This window comes from Gymnoscopelus braueri (genome assembly GCF_963280865.1).
Source record: "Gymnoscopelus braueri genome assembly, chromosome: 9".
Lineage (NCBI taxonomy): Eukaryota > Metazoa > Chordata > Actinopteri > Myctophiformes > Myctophidae > Gymnoscopelus > Gymnoscopelus braueri.
In genome coordinates, this window is record NC_137610.1 from 17,053,685 (window position 1) to 17,070,668 (window position 16,984).

The 16,984-nt window shown below is 39.2% G+C and overlaps 1 protein-coding gene across 2 annotated transcripts; it reads left to right on the forward strand.

Annotated features, from left to right (window-relative positions):
• The first annotated feature begins 1,345 nt into the window (after positions 1–1,345).
• On the forward strand, positions 1,346–16,915 carry ice2 (interactor of little elongator complex ELL subunit 2). Of its 2 annotated transcripts, XM_080438718.1 has the most exons (15): positions 1,346–1,476; positions 3,100–3,204; positions 3,795–4,137; positions 4,237–4,356; positions 4,443–4,577; positions 4,765–4,881; positions 7,441–7,600; positions 8,105–8,277; positions 8,359–9,085; positions 9,192–9,361; positions 9,596–9,725; positions 12,675–12,744; positions 13,900–13,950; positions 14,963–15,191; positions 16,386–16,915. In XM_080438718.1, the coding sequence occupies exons 1-15, from the start codon at positions 1,355–1,357 to the stop codon at positions 16,542–16,544; spliced, it is 2,811 nt and encodes a 936-aa protein (XP_080294844.1). In that variant the 5' UTR covers positions 1,346–1,354; the 3' UTR covers positions 16,545–16,915. The 2 variants fall into 2 exon arrangements, with proteins under 2 accessions (XP_080294844.1, XP_080294845.1); XM_080438719.1 differs by lacking the exon at positions 4,765–4,881.
• Positions 16,916–16,984: the final 69 nt, after the last annotated feature.

Consider the following 16,984-nt stretch of genomic DNA (forward strand, 5'->3'; position numbering starts at 1 on the left):
ACAACACCTCCAAGGCCTTAAAAACAAGGCTCCAAACATCCCAAAACAAACTTGTAAGGCTACTTCTTGGCCTCAATCACAAAACCCATCTAACCCCTGCTCATTTTGCTAGGATTGGATGGCTTAGGGTTGAGGACAGAGTACAGCAACTTGCTATGGGCCTGGTCTTCAAGATACACCACAACATTGGGATCCCCCTGTATTTGTCAAAATACTTCCAAAATGTTAATGAAGTCCATGATCATAACACCAGAGGCAGCTCCACAAATCATGTTCAACCCAGATTTGGCTCAACAAAGGGAATTAACTCGTTCTCATGCTATTCATCAAAAATGTGGAATGCCCTACCAAAAGGAGTAAAGAAGTGTAAAACCCTACTCACTTTCAAAACTGCCCTAAAGATACACCTTCAGGAGGCTGCATTTCAAAAATGGCCCCTGTCCAAGTCCTAACCTACCCCATGTCCTAACCTAACCTACCCCCCCCCCCTCTCTTTCTTCTTTTGTACATATTTTTCACTCTTCATACCAGTAACCTGTAAACTGATTGTATGACATTCTGTATAGTAGTGTGTATATCTGTCTGTCTCTTATATGTCATCATGATTTGTGTGCATGGGGTTCTCATCTTAAACAAGCTCAGTGCTTAATGAGATTTCCAGTTTAGTAGACCTTGTATTGTGAATTTGTACTTCCATGTACTGTTATGTACTGTCATGTACTGTTCTCATGTCTTACTAAATAAAGTACATCAATCAATCAATCAATCAATCAAGTCTTTCCTCTGCCACACCCATCACAGTAGTTTATTTATTTCGGTCATGATTTTAACATAACATCATTTTCTTATTCCGTATTGCTTTTTTATTACAAGTAGAATCTATTATAGTGGTTGTTCTCGAAGAATACTGTTTATATACTGTGTACACCCACACACACACACACACACACACACACACACACACACACACACACACACACACACACACACACACACACACACACACACACACACATTGAATACATTATACTTTATTAGCATTTTGCACAAAAAAAAGCACAGGAAATTACAGTTCAATACAAGGTCTGCTAAACCCAAGAAAGCCTATGGCTTGTTTCCATTGGATCCTTTGTACTCAATTCATCGCACCCCCACACATACTGTGTACACACACACACACACACACACACACACACACACACACACACACACACACACACACATTACTATCTATCATTGCTATAAAACTAATTAATACAAAATCAGTTGATCAGCCTGTGATGTGGACCGTTGTGCCGTGTGCCACCTTGTTTCCGGGGGGATTTCCATTAAAGTTGCACCAAAACATTGTCGCATGCATGTTGAACGACAGACAGACAGTCTGATCATTGTTGTTCTGCTGCATAGTTCTGCTGCATATTTCTGCTGCCATATCGACAGTAATCTGTTGATAGTTTTCCTAATGGATCTAGTCTGGTAAGAGGCTGAGGTCATTACAATTATACCTACGACAGGAACGTGTTGACCATGCAACTAACTTTAGGCACGATCTAGTTTAGCTTGACTTGGCGCCACAGAACTAAAGTAATGTTATCGTCTGTGGTGTAGTAGTTACAGTTGTTTTTACAAGTACACTGTATACTAGCCTTGGATCAAGACTATCATAGATATATTTGATCGAGTCTGACAGTTACTTTCGTTGTTTCGTATCTACGATAGTCTTGGCTAGCACCCCCCGTGCGTCCTGCACTTTCACCAGTAAAGCCCGTACTTCTCCATAAATGTACAACAAATATAAGGTGATTACCCGGTTACCCCAAATGTTAACTCGCACTTCGGAGTCTTTGTGCAATGTATTAGTCCGTATTTTTCAATAAAGAAGTGTTTTAATCCCGTCTGTGTCGGATTCTGTCGGAAGTTCCCTGTCAGAGGGTAGCTGTGTTCAATGGGTGGTAGTGACGGAGCGCATCCGGTGAAAGCCGGAATTACACTCAATGTAAACCGGAAGTAAACGAGGGGGGGGTGGCGTTCGGCCACAGACGGAATTAAAACACATATGTATTGAAAAATATGGACTAATACAGTGTACAAAGACTCCAAGGCGTGAGTTAACATTTGGGGCAACCGGGGAAGCACCTTATCTATATTCTTTGTACATGGAGAAGTACGGGCTTTACTGGTGAAAGTGCAGGACTATCGTCAGGCCAAGACTATCGTAGATACGAAAGTAAAAGTCAGACTTGATAAAATACTATTGATTGATTGATTGATTGATGTACTTTTATTTAGTAAGACATGAGAATAACAGTACATGGAAGTACAAATTCACAATACAAGGTCTACTAAACTGGAAGACTCATTAAGCACTGAGCTTGTTTAAGATGAGAACCCCATGCACACAAATCATGATGACATATAAGAGACAGACAGATATACACACTACTGTACAGAATGTCATACAATCAGCTTACAGGTTACTGGTATGAAGAGTGAAAAAAATATATACAAAAGAAGAAAATGAAAGAGGGGGGGGGGGGGGGGGGGGTAGGGACAGGGGCCATTTTCGAAATGCAGCCTCCTGAAGGATATGATGTCTTTATCCAAGGCTAACTGTGTACCTACTGTTGAAAGTAGGTCACTGTGCAATTATCTGAATAACATTTGTCTATTATATGTTGTGCCCATGATAGCTATTTCTAGCTAACGTTTATTTGGATACAAGATAGGTGGGAGATCTGGGCACCTCCATGTAAGGCTATTTTGTCCAAAATGTCCAAACTTTTTTTTTAAAATGGTCTTAAGTAATGTAAAGTATACATGATGTGAACATGCACAGTACAGTACAGTACTTAATGTTAATCCTTCAACTTCTTGTTTATGCCCCAAAATGACTGGATATACAGGTTTTGTAGCAATTGTAGAAATATTAAACCTTAATTGTCAAATGTTTTTGCATGTTCTAATGATGTATACTTTACTTAAAACATTTTCCAAATATATATATATATCTTTTAACATTTTGGACAAAAATGCCAATTTAACACACTGCCCACTCCTTGGTGCCCACCTATTTTATTACCGTTTATTTATTTATTTTAGGGACGACTCTCCTCCAGTCACCGAAACAGCATTCTTTACCAGGGATGCTTATGACAAATATTCCCTTGCACCTAATATATCAGAACTGTGGGCCATCACCCAAAGGTACGTACAGTGTGAAAAAAAAAATCAGTGGTGGAAAATAACTAAGTACATTACTAAAGTATTATATTTAAGTACGATTTTGAGCATTTCTTTAACTTGAGTTTTTCCTCTTTTTTTATTTTTATTTCTACTTCTACCTCAGTGGCCAATATTGTACCTTTTACTCCACTACAATTATATAATTTTTTGTTACTAGTTGTTACTTTGCAGATTTAGATTTATTTAATTCAAAACACATATTAACCACTCAAGCACAATTTATACTTTGGCTTTTCAAAAATAACTGATCTACAAGCTCTCAACGTGTCGCACTGTGAGCTTGTAGATCAGCCATTTTCAAAATAGTTTTAAACATTTTGAAAGATTATTTTCTAAATGTATTTTACTTTGGTACTTTAAGTATATTTTGATTCCAATGCTTTTGTACTTCTACTCAAGTAAAATGTTGAATACAAGCCTTTTACTTGTAAGTTAACTGAGCATTTTTATATTGTGCTATTACCACTTTTACTTACTTTTAAAATCTGAGTACTTCCTCCACCACATGAACCGTTTTCATTAAACTGATATATTTGTACCTGTCCTTAAAGTCCTCCTACAGTGAATGTTGAATTGAAAGAGGAGTCTGGGGGTGCTAAGTCTGGGGGTGCTAAGCCTGATGGCCCCGCTTCCCGACAGCATGCACAGGTCAAGGACAAAGTTCACGTCAAGGAAGAAGACGGTGCATGTTGGGAAAGCTGTGATAGTGACGGTCCCTCTGCACATGACACCAAGAATAAAGAGACACTCAAGAAGAAAATTCAAGATGTTAAGCATGATCCTCTTGACACTTTTCCTGAACCCAAGCTGCCTTACCCTTGTATGTCCATCCTGTCCTACCAAGAACAGAAGTATTATCTCGGATTGCTGGCGAAGAAGATGAAGCCTCCACTGGTACAGTTTGAGACTTATAAATGCAGTTTTATCATTTTCTTTCCACTTTATTATGTATTGTAGACTGCAGTGCAGAAAATATCTTTTGTTAAATTACAGAATTTTAAAGCACGAGTGAAAAATGAAGAGGCACAGTTCACATTGTATCTGCAAGATGTTGCAAGAGTGTGTGCTGAAGATTACAACTACATATCCCTGGGAGCATTGCGATATTCAGAGGTATTGGTACTACAAGCCACATAATTCTTGTTTTCAGCTTTAGTATCACAAATACCTTAACTCAAAAGCCATTATTTGTTCCACAGGAGTTCCTTGGGGGCTGTTTAGAGTATTTAAGGACCTTTCCACAGTTCAGTCTCGTCCATGAGACAACCAGTTTGACTGGAGGAACCTACAACCGAAGTCTCACTCTGACTTTTGAAAAACAGCTGCTAGCTCTGGTAATGTACTACTGCTACAGTACTATGCCATATGTGTATAACAGTATCACAATAGTTATAGTTCTACTAGCATATCACTTTTGTCCTTTGACATTTTCTAAATTGCATGTGTTGAATTCTAGAGCTTGCATCTTGATGCTGGTGCACTTTCTCTATTTCCATATTTGCTCCCCTTTTCTTTCTTCAGGGCAAAGTGGATATTACAAGCCACAATATAGTGCCTGCTGATGCACAGCTTGCATCGGATTATGAGAGTGTTTCATCAGAGAATCCCCCATCTCAGAAAGCGAAGGACAAGCACGCTGTAAGCAGTCGTCTTTATTTCTTTTTTAATTACCCTAACGAAGTAAGCCACAAAGATGTAGAGTTTTACAGTTGGGATGGGATTCATGACCCGAGGCCTTTCAGAACTCAGCTGCTGCATTTGCATTTTTCACAAATACACTCCAGAGGGCGCTCAAGTATAACAGACACCAACCAGTGCTAAATATGAATCTGCAGTAGTTATTCTTAACCACTTTCATCTGGCTTCCCTATTTTGGGCATGTCATAGGTGAACATTTGTAAATGCTAAAAAAAAAATCAGTTTAATTCTAAATTATAATACTTAACACGAAAATATATATTTTTTAAAAGCGATCAAGGTCACAACACGTCACATTTTGCTACTTTTACACAACACCAGTGGTGGAAAAAGTACTCAACTGTTTTACTTAAGTAAAAGTATCAATACTGCAGTGTAGAAGTACTCTGTTACAAGTAAAAGTCCAGAATTCAAAATTTACTTGAGTAAAAGTACAAAAGTATTGGTATCAAAATGTACTTAAAGTACCAAAAGTAAAAGTACTAAAATGTTTGAAAATAGCAGATCTACAAGCTCACAACACGTCGCGATGCGACGCGTTGTGAGCTTGTAGATCGGCTATTTTCAAATAGCCTATATATAAAATAGGGCAAAAGTGGTTAATGTATGTTTTATAACGTAGTAATTTATATCTGCAAAGTAACTAGTAACTAAAGTTTTCAAATAATTGTAGTGGAGTAAAAGTACAATATTTGGATCCACGATGTAGTGGAGTAGAAGTAAAAGTATTGGAAATTGGAAATACTCAATTAAAGTACAAATACCTCAAAATTGTACTTAAGTACAGTACTTAAGTAAATGTACTCAGTTACCTTCCACCACTGCACAACACCATCATACAAAGTATAAAACATGGCTTAATTAAGGACCTTACCTTGAGAAATAGTGTCGAAATGTTAGAGAGCAACCATACACCTTGCAGTACCCTTTGGTTTTGTGTGTTAAAGGACCACTTTTATCTTCCTATAATTGGTCCTCACTAATGCTCACTATAAGATGGCACCATATCTGTCTACTCGCTCTGTCTCTCAGGCTGTGGACAGTTCAGAAACCTGCCTAACAGTGACATCATTTGTAGGCAGGTTTGGTCATTTCAAACAAGATGTCAAACTTTTGTCTTTTTTTAAATTAATGCAGAATAAAGAACAAAGGCTTCTATTTCAGCATGCTAACTTACCAGGGATAGAAAGGCTGTAGTTTCTGTTAGCTTGGAATCCACATCGATGTCGTTTCTGAACTGTCCTTACCAATGAGACACAGTCGATGGAAATTGTGCCATCTTATAATGAGCAGCATTAGTGAGGACGAATTATCTGAAGATAAGTTAGAAAATGTGTAAAGTGCAGCTTTATCACAAATTTATACTCTACTATACGATGACACGTTGTTAGCTTGGAAACAGTTTTTGTTAGCAAGCGATATCGCTGTGCGATGGATTATAAATTAAGCATTAGTAACCATTTTCAACCTATCTTCGTACTGTATAATTGGTCCTCAATAATGCTCATTGTAAAATGTCAATTTCTGTCAACTCACTCTGTGTCTCAGAGGAGGATAGTGGACAATTTACAATCAATTGGGATTCCAAGCTGATAGAAACTACAGTCTTTCTTTTCCTGGAAATGTAGCATGCTGAAATAGAAGCCATTGTTCTCGTGTAAATAAAAGAAAAATTTAAATCTTGTTTGAAATGACCAAACCTGCCTACTGATGATGTCACTGGTAGGCAGGTTTCTGAACTGTCCACAGCCCTCCTCTGAGACACAGACCAAATGGTACCATATTATAATGCCACAGCACACCGGTCCTTGTGAGGTGCCAGCCAACGGATTAAACACTAAATAATAAAAGAGTATAGCCACACACTCATAGCTGCCGATGCAAGTTTTATTATGGACACAGAGACCGAAATGGATTTTTTCTTTGTCTCTGTGTCAGAAACAGAAATATGTCAGTGTCAGAGCCGAAATGTTGGTAATTTTTTTGTCTGTGTGTCCACAATAAAACTTGAATCGGCAGCTACGAGTGTGCGGCTATACTCCATTACCATATTATAATGAACATTAGTGAGGACCAATTATATGAAGATGGATTGAAAATGGGTGAAGTGGTCCTTTAATTGATTTAATCTATTATAAAAAATTATCGATACTTTAATAAAATTGTTGATTCATAATGTATCCTTATTTTGGGCATGTCATTATAGGTGAACAATTTCAAAACATTTCAACTTTCCAAAATAGTGAAAACAACAGATATACAAACTCGTGGGTTTGTAGATCTGTTTTTCATATTATTTTTATTCAAAACATCTATATAGGACAAATTATAAAATACAGTTTAAGTGTTATTGTATCGATTTGATGTGTACATTTTTTTTCATAAAAACAAAAACTTGCTTCTCGATTATTTGATTAATCAAAAAAGTAATCGATAGAATAATCACTTGGACAATAATCGATAGTTGCAACCCTATTAGTAATGTGTTACTTTCTGCAGTCCATCAGCAGCGACAGAAATGCGGAGAACCTATGTGCCCATTATGAACCCCATGTATGCCTGACCCGAGATGCCATCGGCAGGCTGCTGGACAACTTTGGCGATGAGTTCTCTGATCCATGGGAGATGCCTGTTTCTGTCAAACTAAACCCAGGAAAAGGTACAATATATGCATAGAATGTTGTCATGATTTGACACTGGAGCCCGGGTCTTAACATTTGTCTTCTGTGTTTTACACAGATATAACACTATAAGATTTGATCAAAAATGAAGATCAAATATTCACTTTTCTTTATACAACTGTGCACATGTGGCATGGACAGCTAGCTCCTGTTGCCTCAACCGTGTTAAATGAAAGAGGAATTTCAAATTTGTCACAAAAAGGTGCATATGGTGTTAAATTACAAGAGCTTTTATTATGCTTGCAACTTATCATATTATTTACATTTACTCCACTGCTGATCATGAGATATTTGAGGTTGAATTCTAATCACGGATTGAATTTGAAAACATTTTGAATACTATCACTAGACCCATATTAATACAAGGGGGAAAGAGGCCCATGTCTTATCATTTCTTTAAATTGAAAAATGTATTATTAATCAACTGGACACATGGGGGCACCATTTCCCAGGTTCACTTTTCTAATGTGACTCATTCCCAGGCAGCAAGACTGTGTACATTGACTCTCCTCTGGTGAAAACCGAGGTCACTGTGAGGGAGAGGAGCCATATTTTCCACGAGGAGAGTCTGAAGCTCTCCATCGACAAAACTGGCCACACACATGCTTACAATGTGATGACAGAGCGCCCTGATGCTACGAATCAACACACACCGGTATGCTCACACCCTGCAATATCATTAACTGACATCTGTGATTTAAACACAAATACTGATATATTTGAATATTCAAAACAGGAGAGCTCCCAGAGAAGTTTAGTGTCATTCGAAGACACTGGCCTCGACTTCGAGGTGGATCTCACTGACCTGGAGACGTTCGGAGAGGCAACAACTGCAAAACCGACTGTGAAAAGGCCGAGGGCTGACAGCGGCAAGCAAGACGTAGCTGTTCCAAGTCCAACAAGGAAAACAACGAGGTCCAGTACGCGTCTTGCTGCTAAAAATACCACAACTGCTAAAAATACCACAACTTGTCCACCAGCAGAGGTCTCCGTCCAGAAGAGTCAAGATGAATCGGATGATGAGAGGCTGGTCATTGATGACCCCTCGACTCCCTCGAAAACACAACCCACAGAACCTGAGACTGCGACCGCCTGCCCGGACCCTCACACAGTCGAACGTATCCCGGCAGATCCCCAGTCTCCCCAGAATGTCCCCGGGCGGAAACGAGTCTGTAAAAGACCCACGGTGGTCCCTGGGGACCAGCTAGGACAGCTCCTCCGCATGCAGACAGCCATGCTGAAAGCTGCCAAGGACCCGACCAAACCCACTGGCGTAGTGTCGGAAGCCTGTTCACCCCCAGCAGCCACTGGAGCCCCAAACTACACCCACCCAACCTCCCTGGTCAAGGCCTGTGTGTCTTCATATCTAGAGAGCAGCCAGAGCCAGGATGGGGAGAACTCCTACGCTGCTGCGCACAGCGGATCTGCAGCTTCTGTTGACCTCATTGCCAAAGAACATAAGAGTTAGTGTCAACATGGCATTTTCTGATGTCTTCTGATATGATCTGTCTATTGTTACCACACTATTATAGCTTTGAGCTAATATGACCCCTCCTCCTACTCCTCCAGAAATCCTTTCCCAGGACTTGCAGGCGAGTGCAGAGGATGTACAGGATTACGAGGCTCCAGAACAGGGCAATTTACTGTACAAGCTGTACAGTCTGCAAGATGTGCTGCTTATGGTGCGCAGTTCTGTGTACCTCACCCATACCAGGAGGGTAGGGGACGGCTCCAACTCGGTAAGAAGTTCTACCATCTATTGTGCCAATTTACCATATTTAACTAACGGTATGGCCCAGCAAACTCTTTATTAAATTAGGACAATTCTAATATTTTTATAGTGTGTTATATTTAACTGAGCATCACATGTTCCCATGTTATTTATTTTCTATGATAGTGTCATATACTGTTTAACGTAATGTTTTTTTATTTGTTTTCATCATAGTTGAATAACCTTTGTCCTGCCCTGACAGTATGTACCAGTCCATGTGCTGCCCAAGTTGGAGTACCAGACATGCTACGGTGTTGAGTGTGTCACCAAGAGCGAGTGCTGCCAGCAGTGGGTAGAGACACTGCTGCACTCCAACACTGTATGCTACATAGGTAAAAGAATCACCATCATCTTTCTTTTTTTATGTCCTCAGACCAGACCAAGCCAAGCCACGTAACGGTTCACCCAAATGGTTCAATCCCGTACTACTGGGATTTGGAACCACGCCTTTGTCGTCTCATTTTTCCAAACATATGCAAAGAAAATCAACAGTGTTAACATTTATGTGGTTTATGAATGAGCATTTGCTCTTTGAGAAAAGCCCTCCTTTGCAGCAGAGGTGATTAGAGCGTATGCTCCCACAGACCAGTGGAATAGTCATGAGATGACTCATCTTCCCACATGACTGTTTGCTGATTTAGTTTGTCCTGTTGCCATAACTACAGCCATTTTTGGTTAAGGAGGCATAACAAAGAATGGAGTGTGCAGAGCTCAGTTAAGTATTGTTTTCAGCTTCACTGGCTTTTGAGCCGAATGGATTTGATGTTATATTTCTTATCTCTTGCCCAGGAATCTGGGCATTTCTCTCTCTGTCTTTTTTTTTTCCCCCAACAGTTTTTCCCATTTGGATTTGTTACATTGTGGGTGTGGCATAAGGGAAAGCACTATATTTTGTACACAGGTGATGATAGGGAGTGTTTTCCCAAATTGTAGGCTTCTAGCTCCTAGTCCATTTCATATACTGCATTCCAGCAGAGGTTCTGTTTGTAAGAGGCACGCCTTAGACTATATACCTCACTTTGCATTTCATATTTTCCATCCAGTCTGTTTAGGTGGTTAAAGCTTAACACCTTGTGTTCAGTAACTCATCTATACAGGAAGCCTGTATTTAAACATCACTGCACTGTAAGTGTTCATATCAGCTTGAGGTGGGAAGATTCATTCTTTTTAGAATCTAATATTCTAATATTCATTAGTCAAATCCAGCCTTTTGCATTCAAAAAGGTCTGAATTTTACCCAACATGAGTTCAGCTGTGATGGTGTTTTGTATTCGCTTCTGTAATTTTAAATGTACAAATAGTTTACTCTATGCTCTAGGCTATACACGTATTACACTGGTTTTGATTCTGAGCAATTAATGTAAAGGAATGGGTTCTCATCGTGATGGTTCTGTCCTACACTAACTTTGCCAAAAAGGGGGGCTAACTGGAAGCTAATGCAGATTTTACAGAAACCCCATTACTGGTGAGAACCTGTTTGAATCTTTTAAGAGAGGATCCAATTAGTGAAGGTTGAACTCCCTACTTTTTTATTCATGAGATGAAAAAGAACACAAAGAATCTATTTATCATGCTCTATATAAATCTCATGTGCAATGCTCTGATAAGTAATTCCCTGGTTCGAATCCCGGCCGGCTGGACCATTTGCTGAATGTCACCCCCTACTCTCTCCACATTTCCTGTCTCTTCACTGTCACTAGTAGTAAAAATATATATAATCTTAAAAGAAGCCTCAAATTGATATGTTAGGTCATGGACCCCCATTTGAAAAGCTTTTCTGCCAGGACTCCATAAGAAAAGATTTTTTGTCATTGGATTACATTTATTACAGAATTCTACAATTGTCTACTGTAGGTGGGGAGAAGACAGAAACCTATGATGTATTTATTCTTATACATTCTCTCATTAGGATAACTTCTAGTCAGTGAAATAATAGCAGGGTCCCCACGGTCATGAAATTCCTGGAAATATTTTGAAATTGAGAAAAAAATAATCCAGTACTGGAAAAGTTTGGGAATTGATCAAAGGTCCTGGAATTTATCAAGGGTCCTGGAAAAATATTTGGCTATGCATTGTTTTTGGCTATTGATTTTGTTAATACAAAACATTTTCATAAACATGTATAACATTACACGAAATATGTAACATAAGTAGTTTTTCGCCGAACGTGCTGTGTGATGGCATATATTATTTAAATAAAATAAGTCATACGGATGCCATAATGAGTCTTGCAGTGAGCTATGCCCTAATTTTGCACGAAATTTTTAATGAAATTGTACTATTCTATATTCTATGCTTTATTTTTGCTACACTGCCTATCTTTGGGCATTCTACATAGGAGTAAGAGACACATTATTGCGCTGAATGATTGTTATATAGGCCTGGAAATTGGGCTAAATATTCTGGAAAAGTTTTGGAAAAGTTTTGGAAATTCATTGCAAAAAATGTGTGGGGACCCTGTAATAGAGACATTTTACTTTTCCTCTTTTTGCTGGGGACCCCCTGGAACCCCTTTAAAGACCACTGGGGGACCACACTTTGAGAACCACTGCCCTAACAACACTGTACCTCTATCAGATGCTAAATGCTGAGAGTAGGGCAAAGGGCATCATCTCTAAACAGTGTTATGTGGCCCACATCAATGAACATGAATAGGATTTGCCAGTTGATAGAGCAATGATGACATTAAAGCTTAAGAGATTGGCATAGTCATAGGGGACCACTTTGATGAGATCACTCAACTTGTTACAACACGTACATTTCCTTTGCGTAATCATGGGTGTATTTAGACATACTTAGTTACACTTCCTTTTTTACTCCTGCTCTAGTCATATGGTTTATCATGGGGCATTTCCCACTGTATATATTGTATATCGTCTCTGTCGGGTGGAAACATCATATCTCCGAAAAAACACAAAAAGGTAGAATATGGAGATATGAGGTTTCTGCCCGACACCAACGATATGTTTAGCTCTGAAATTTCAGACCCTATAGCAATATGTGTTTGAATGAAGACACTGTTCCCATAACAATCTGGTACATGGTTGAGTGGGAGGTTAGAGATGCTCATAAGCTCGTTGCAAAGGGAGCGCTAGCATTTCTTACATCCTAAGCTCCTAACATCTTTTGTAAATCATCACAGGCTAATCACCTCTGTGGGCTTGTCACCGGTGATGATGACGTGGCATGTTTGATGTACAGGCTCATTAGAGGTTGTTGTTTTGTCGATGCATCTCTCTCTGTCTGTCTGACTGATGATCTGTCTCTCTGTGTCTCACAAGCTCACATCAATGCACACACATCAAAAGTAGCCCTGCTGAGAAAGCTACCTGAAGGAGGGATTGATTACAAGTGAGTACCGTACCCTCTGTCCAGATGTGCTGAGGGTTACTGCTACAAAACCCACATCTAAATCAATAGGACAGATATTCCAAACATTTGCAAATGGTAAACTTTTGGGTTGATAATTCAAGCAGTTAAATTGTATATGGGATAAAACATTACTCATGCTACCAAAGATGAAATTATAAAATGCTATACTAGTGTAAACAATAAAGCCATAATAACATTTGTTATGCCTCTGGACAGCCTGGTGGCATGATGTTTTAGGGTTGTCCACCCGCTCACCCCATTCTTGTGAACGCGATATCTCAGGAACGCCTTTATATAATGACAGTAGGCACAGTTGTCCACAGATGTCAAGGATGAATTGGTCACCATGACCTCATGCCCTAGCTTCCATTCTTGTGAACGCGATATCTCAGGAACGTCTTGGGGGAATTTAATGACATTTGGCACAAAACGTCCACTTGGAATCAAGGATGAACTGATTAGAAGTAGCTGTTCAAAGGTCAAGGTAGCCGACCTCACAAGACATGGTCATTAAATTCCTTCAATGTCTTTACTACACAATACTGTATTAGTGTAGCGTCTAATTGAGTTTTTGCACTATAAACGTTCACAAGTGGAAACAAGTACCACAATTTGCACAACTACTTCTTAGGGATTGTTCTTCAGATAAAACCCATTAGCCACTCAGAAATCAAGATGTCTGCCACATTTCCAAAATGGCCGCCTGTTAATACTTTTTGGGGATTAACGTGATTGTCCAATATTAATGATCTTGCTATCAAAGCATACATTTTCGACCACAGAGAAGCCAGATAAATACCTCTGAAGATGCTGAGAAGCTTCATTCAACCGTACTAGCCCATACCCGGGGATGTGCGCAAACTTTTTTCTAAAGAATGACCAAGAGGTACACTCAGTAACATTTTGGTGCTCGTTTCCAGATTTGAACGATTGTTGTGCTTATCTGCTGTACTATATGAGTCTGCACAGACACAGATGTAAAACAGCAAATAGTTGCCGGGGCATACTACAGCGATGTGGTATTTCTAGTATTGTTTTTATTGTTTGCCATGTGAATCCGTGTTGTGATGTAATAATGGATGCCTGTTGAGACACATTTAATGTAACCTGCTTACTTTTCTTTCCCACCCACAGACATTCTAAACAGCTGAACATTCTGCATCACTTACTGAAAAAGATGACTTTGTAAGTACTTTAGGGGGATAAAAAGTCTCTTGACTGTGTACTGTTGAGCAGGGCGGGGCTTAGCAAAAGGGTGGCGCATGACCTCGGTGTAGTAGAGGTCTTGGATTCAAACCTTTGAGGGAGGCTCAAATAAACACTGCCCTCGCATCTACTTAATATTTAATTTGGTAACACTTTACTTAAAGGTCGGGTCTATAATGCATCATAATCATAATTATAATGCGTTACAATGCGCTTAAAAGGCACTATAACACTCGTTATAAATGTTTATAAAATCATTATGACAAATTATAACAACGTTTATAACGTATTATAAGTGCTGGTCATAATGCATTATAAGCTCAGTGGAAGAGCACATTTTAACAACTTAGTTAGTTATAAAGTGTCTGTTATAAGACACTTTATACCATAATTGTTAAAACATTTACACTGAGGGTTATGCAGCATTATAAGTGCATCATAATACATTATGATGCATTATAAATGTGATTATAATGCATTAGAGACCCGACCTTTAAGTAAAGTGTTACCTGGTAGTTATAATGTGTTGTTCCACTGAGTTTATAATGCATTATTTATAACCAGCACTTATAACTATCATAAGTGTTATGACTTTTAAGTGCATTATAACGCATTATAGACACAACCTACAGTCTATACCATACAGTCTTACCTTTAATTCTTGTGGGACTACAGTGGCTGTCTTTATTGCATGGTGGTTTTGTCTTTGCACATCTGCCGTCACTCTCTCTGATGAATGTTATTGCGTCACAGTGAGTCAGACAGCCGCAGGCCAAACTATGTCACTAGTGTGTGTGTGTTACTGTTTGCTTTAGAGGCATTACACAACATGCTTTTCAGTCACACAATAGAGATGATACCTGCTGCTTTCTTAATCGTCTGCTCACCTGCATTCCTCACTGTGCCGCTGCATTCCTTCAGCTGAAAATCAAGCTGAAGGCCGTGAGAAGGGGTGCCACTGAATTCTGAATTCTGTGCGTCTGCTCCACAGGCTAGAGGAGGGAAGGTACCTGATCAGGCACAAGGGTGGGGATCCCTTTGTGACTATATTGAAAGCAGCCAATGGAAAGGAGAGCCAGTACAAGGACCGCAGCACTGTGCCCCCGCCCCCTACCTTTGGCCCAGTGCCATGGATAGCTGTCGACCCAGCTGTGGTCCTGCCCTTTCACCAGAAGCACGGCCGCGTTCCCTGCACCTTCCCCCCAAAACCAGATCAGATGGTACGTTCCTGGTCTATGATGATACTTGAAATACCAAATATTAAAACAGTCTTCAAGTAGCTTCAGTGGTTTTCACATTTTGATACAAACACGTTTCAGCCCTTCTGGCCTTCATCAGTGTTTGAATTGCCTCGGTGGATATGACCTGAATATACCGTATCGCAGTCATTAAATATGCAAAATTACAGCATCATCATAATATGTATAATACAATATCCAAAAATATAGAATATAAAAGTGATATTACAAAATTGAATACACATTCAGAGATTGGTGAGATTCAGAGTGAAAGGGGGAGAGCTATTAACGGATAGAAAAAGGAAATTAACTCGTGTTCAGGAATCAGGAGCGTCGTTGTTTCAAAGCAGAATGATGAAAACAGATACTGAAAGCAAGAAATAAGCAGAAAAAGGAAAAACATCTTTTTATATTGTTTTTGCTATACTATCGCTTTAGATTTTGAAATTGCCGGTAGTTAGTATGACATCTGTTGAAGCAATGCCCCATGTTCCGTTCTTGTTGGTACAAAACGCTAGTAGTTTATTTCACACTAACAAATATATACTACAAACTACTAATATATAAAAAAAATACTGTATAATATTAGTGTGTAATTCGGGACACAAAGTCTCTGTATTCATTCACTTCTTCTCAGATGGGTTGGACCAGCGTACCACACAGTACAGCCAACCCATTACTGCCAGCAGGGACAATGGAGACCACAAACTTAATTAGCTTTTTGTTTTTTAAATCAGTGAAACATTCTTTGGAGGTCATCTGAAATAATAAACAAACACACCCCAAAGACGTTACCAAATGCCACTCACAACATCCCTCAACCTCACTAATGATGTCATTTTAAATGGTGCAAGGAGGCCAGTTGCATCAGTTGGGTTTGGTTGTCATCATCTGGCCTATCTTCACCTCTGGTGTTAACCACTGGGGTCCCCCAGGGGTCTATACTTGGTTCCCTCATTTCTTTCCCCTCTACACCAAATCACTTTGCCGAAAGAAGCCGATCTACGAGCTCACAATGTGTTGTGTGCTATTTTTGTCAAATGTTCGCCTATTATGCTATAGTTCATGTGGTTAATACTTGTGGTAGTGACTGAAATGTATACTAGAGATTTCACTCCTCAGTAGTAAAATAAGTCATTTTGAACTGTTAACTTAATTATATAACTCTTCTTACAGACCCAGAAGGGCAGGCCAACACCGTCTAACAACCAAGGAGGACAACCACAAAGCAAGTCTAAACGCAAAAATAAGAACAAGAAGAAGAAATTGGGACGTGCAAATAAGCGTAATGAGTGGATGAAAAAGACAATTCAACGGTCTGTTGAAAATCCCTAAAGGCTACGCTTAATGTCATGACATCTTCAGATGAGCTGAAGATAAAAACCGAAATAATATAACTGAAGTGTTGGACATTGTTTGACTTGTCATTATACACAAACGTTTGCACTTGAATTCAGACATGAATGTTGCAGCACTTGTATAGTGTTTATTTTTGTATAGTTTTGATTTCTCTCTCGGCCAACAGTAGGGTTTAGCTGCAACCGGGGCCATGTTGTAGCTCACACTGTTCCTGGAATTGATGACTAAATTGGGAGGACATTTTGAAAGAATAACGTTTTTTGTTTGTTTCCTTTTCATTGTTATGCAATTTAAATGTGTTTTTTTATGAGAAAAGAAAAAAACAATAAAGGCTATATAAATGGTAAGCTGTAGTGCTCGACTGTGCATGCTGAATTTTACCTTCTAAAAGGTGTAAATGTAACATTGAGATCAGA

What these genes read in the sequence shown, in the direction of transcription:
- ice2 (XM_080438718.1), top strand. Translation starts at nt 1,355, where the DNA reads ATGCATGTTGAACGACAGACAGACAGTCTGATCATTGTTGTTCTGCTG. An exon ending in CAAACTAAACCCAGGAAAAG is followed by an intron (nt 7,601 to 8,104) that starts GTACAATATATG and finishes ACTCATTCCCAG; the next exon opens with GCAGCAAGACTGTGTACATT. An exon ending in CCCCAAAACCAGATCAGATG is followed by an intron (nt 15,192 to 16,385) that starts GTACGTTCCTGG and finishes CTCTTCTTACAG; the next exon opens with ACCCAGAAGGGCAGGCCAAC.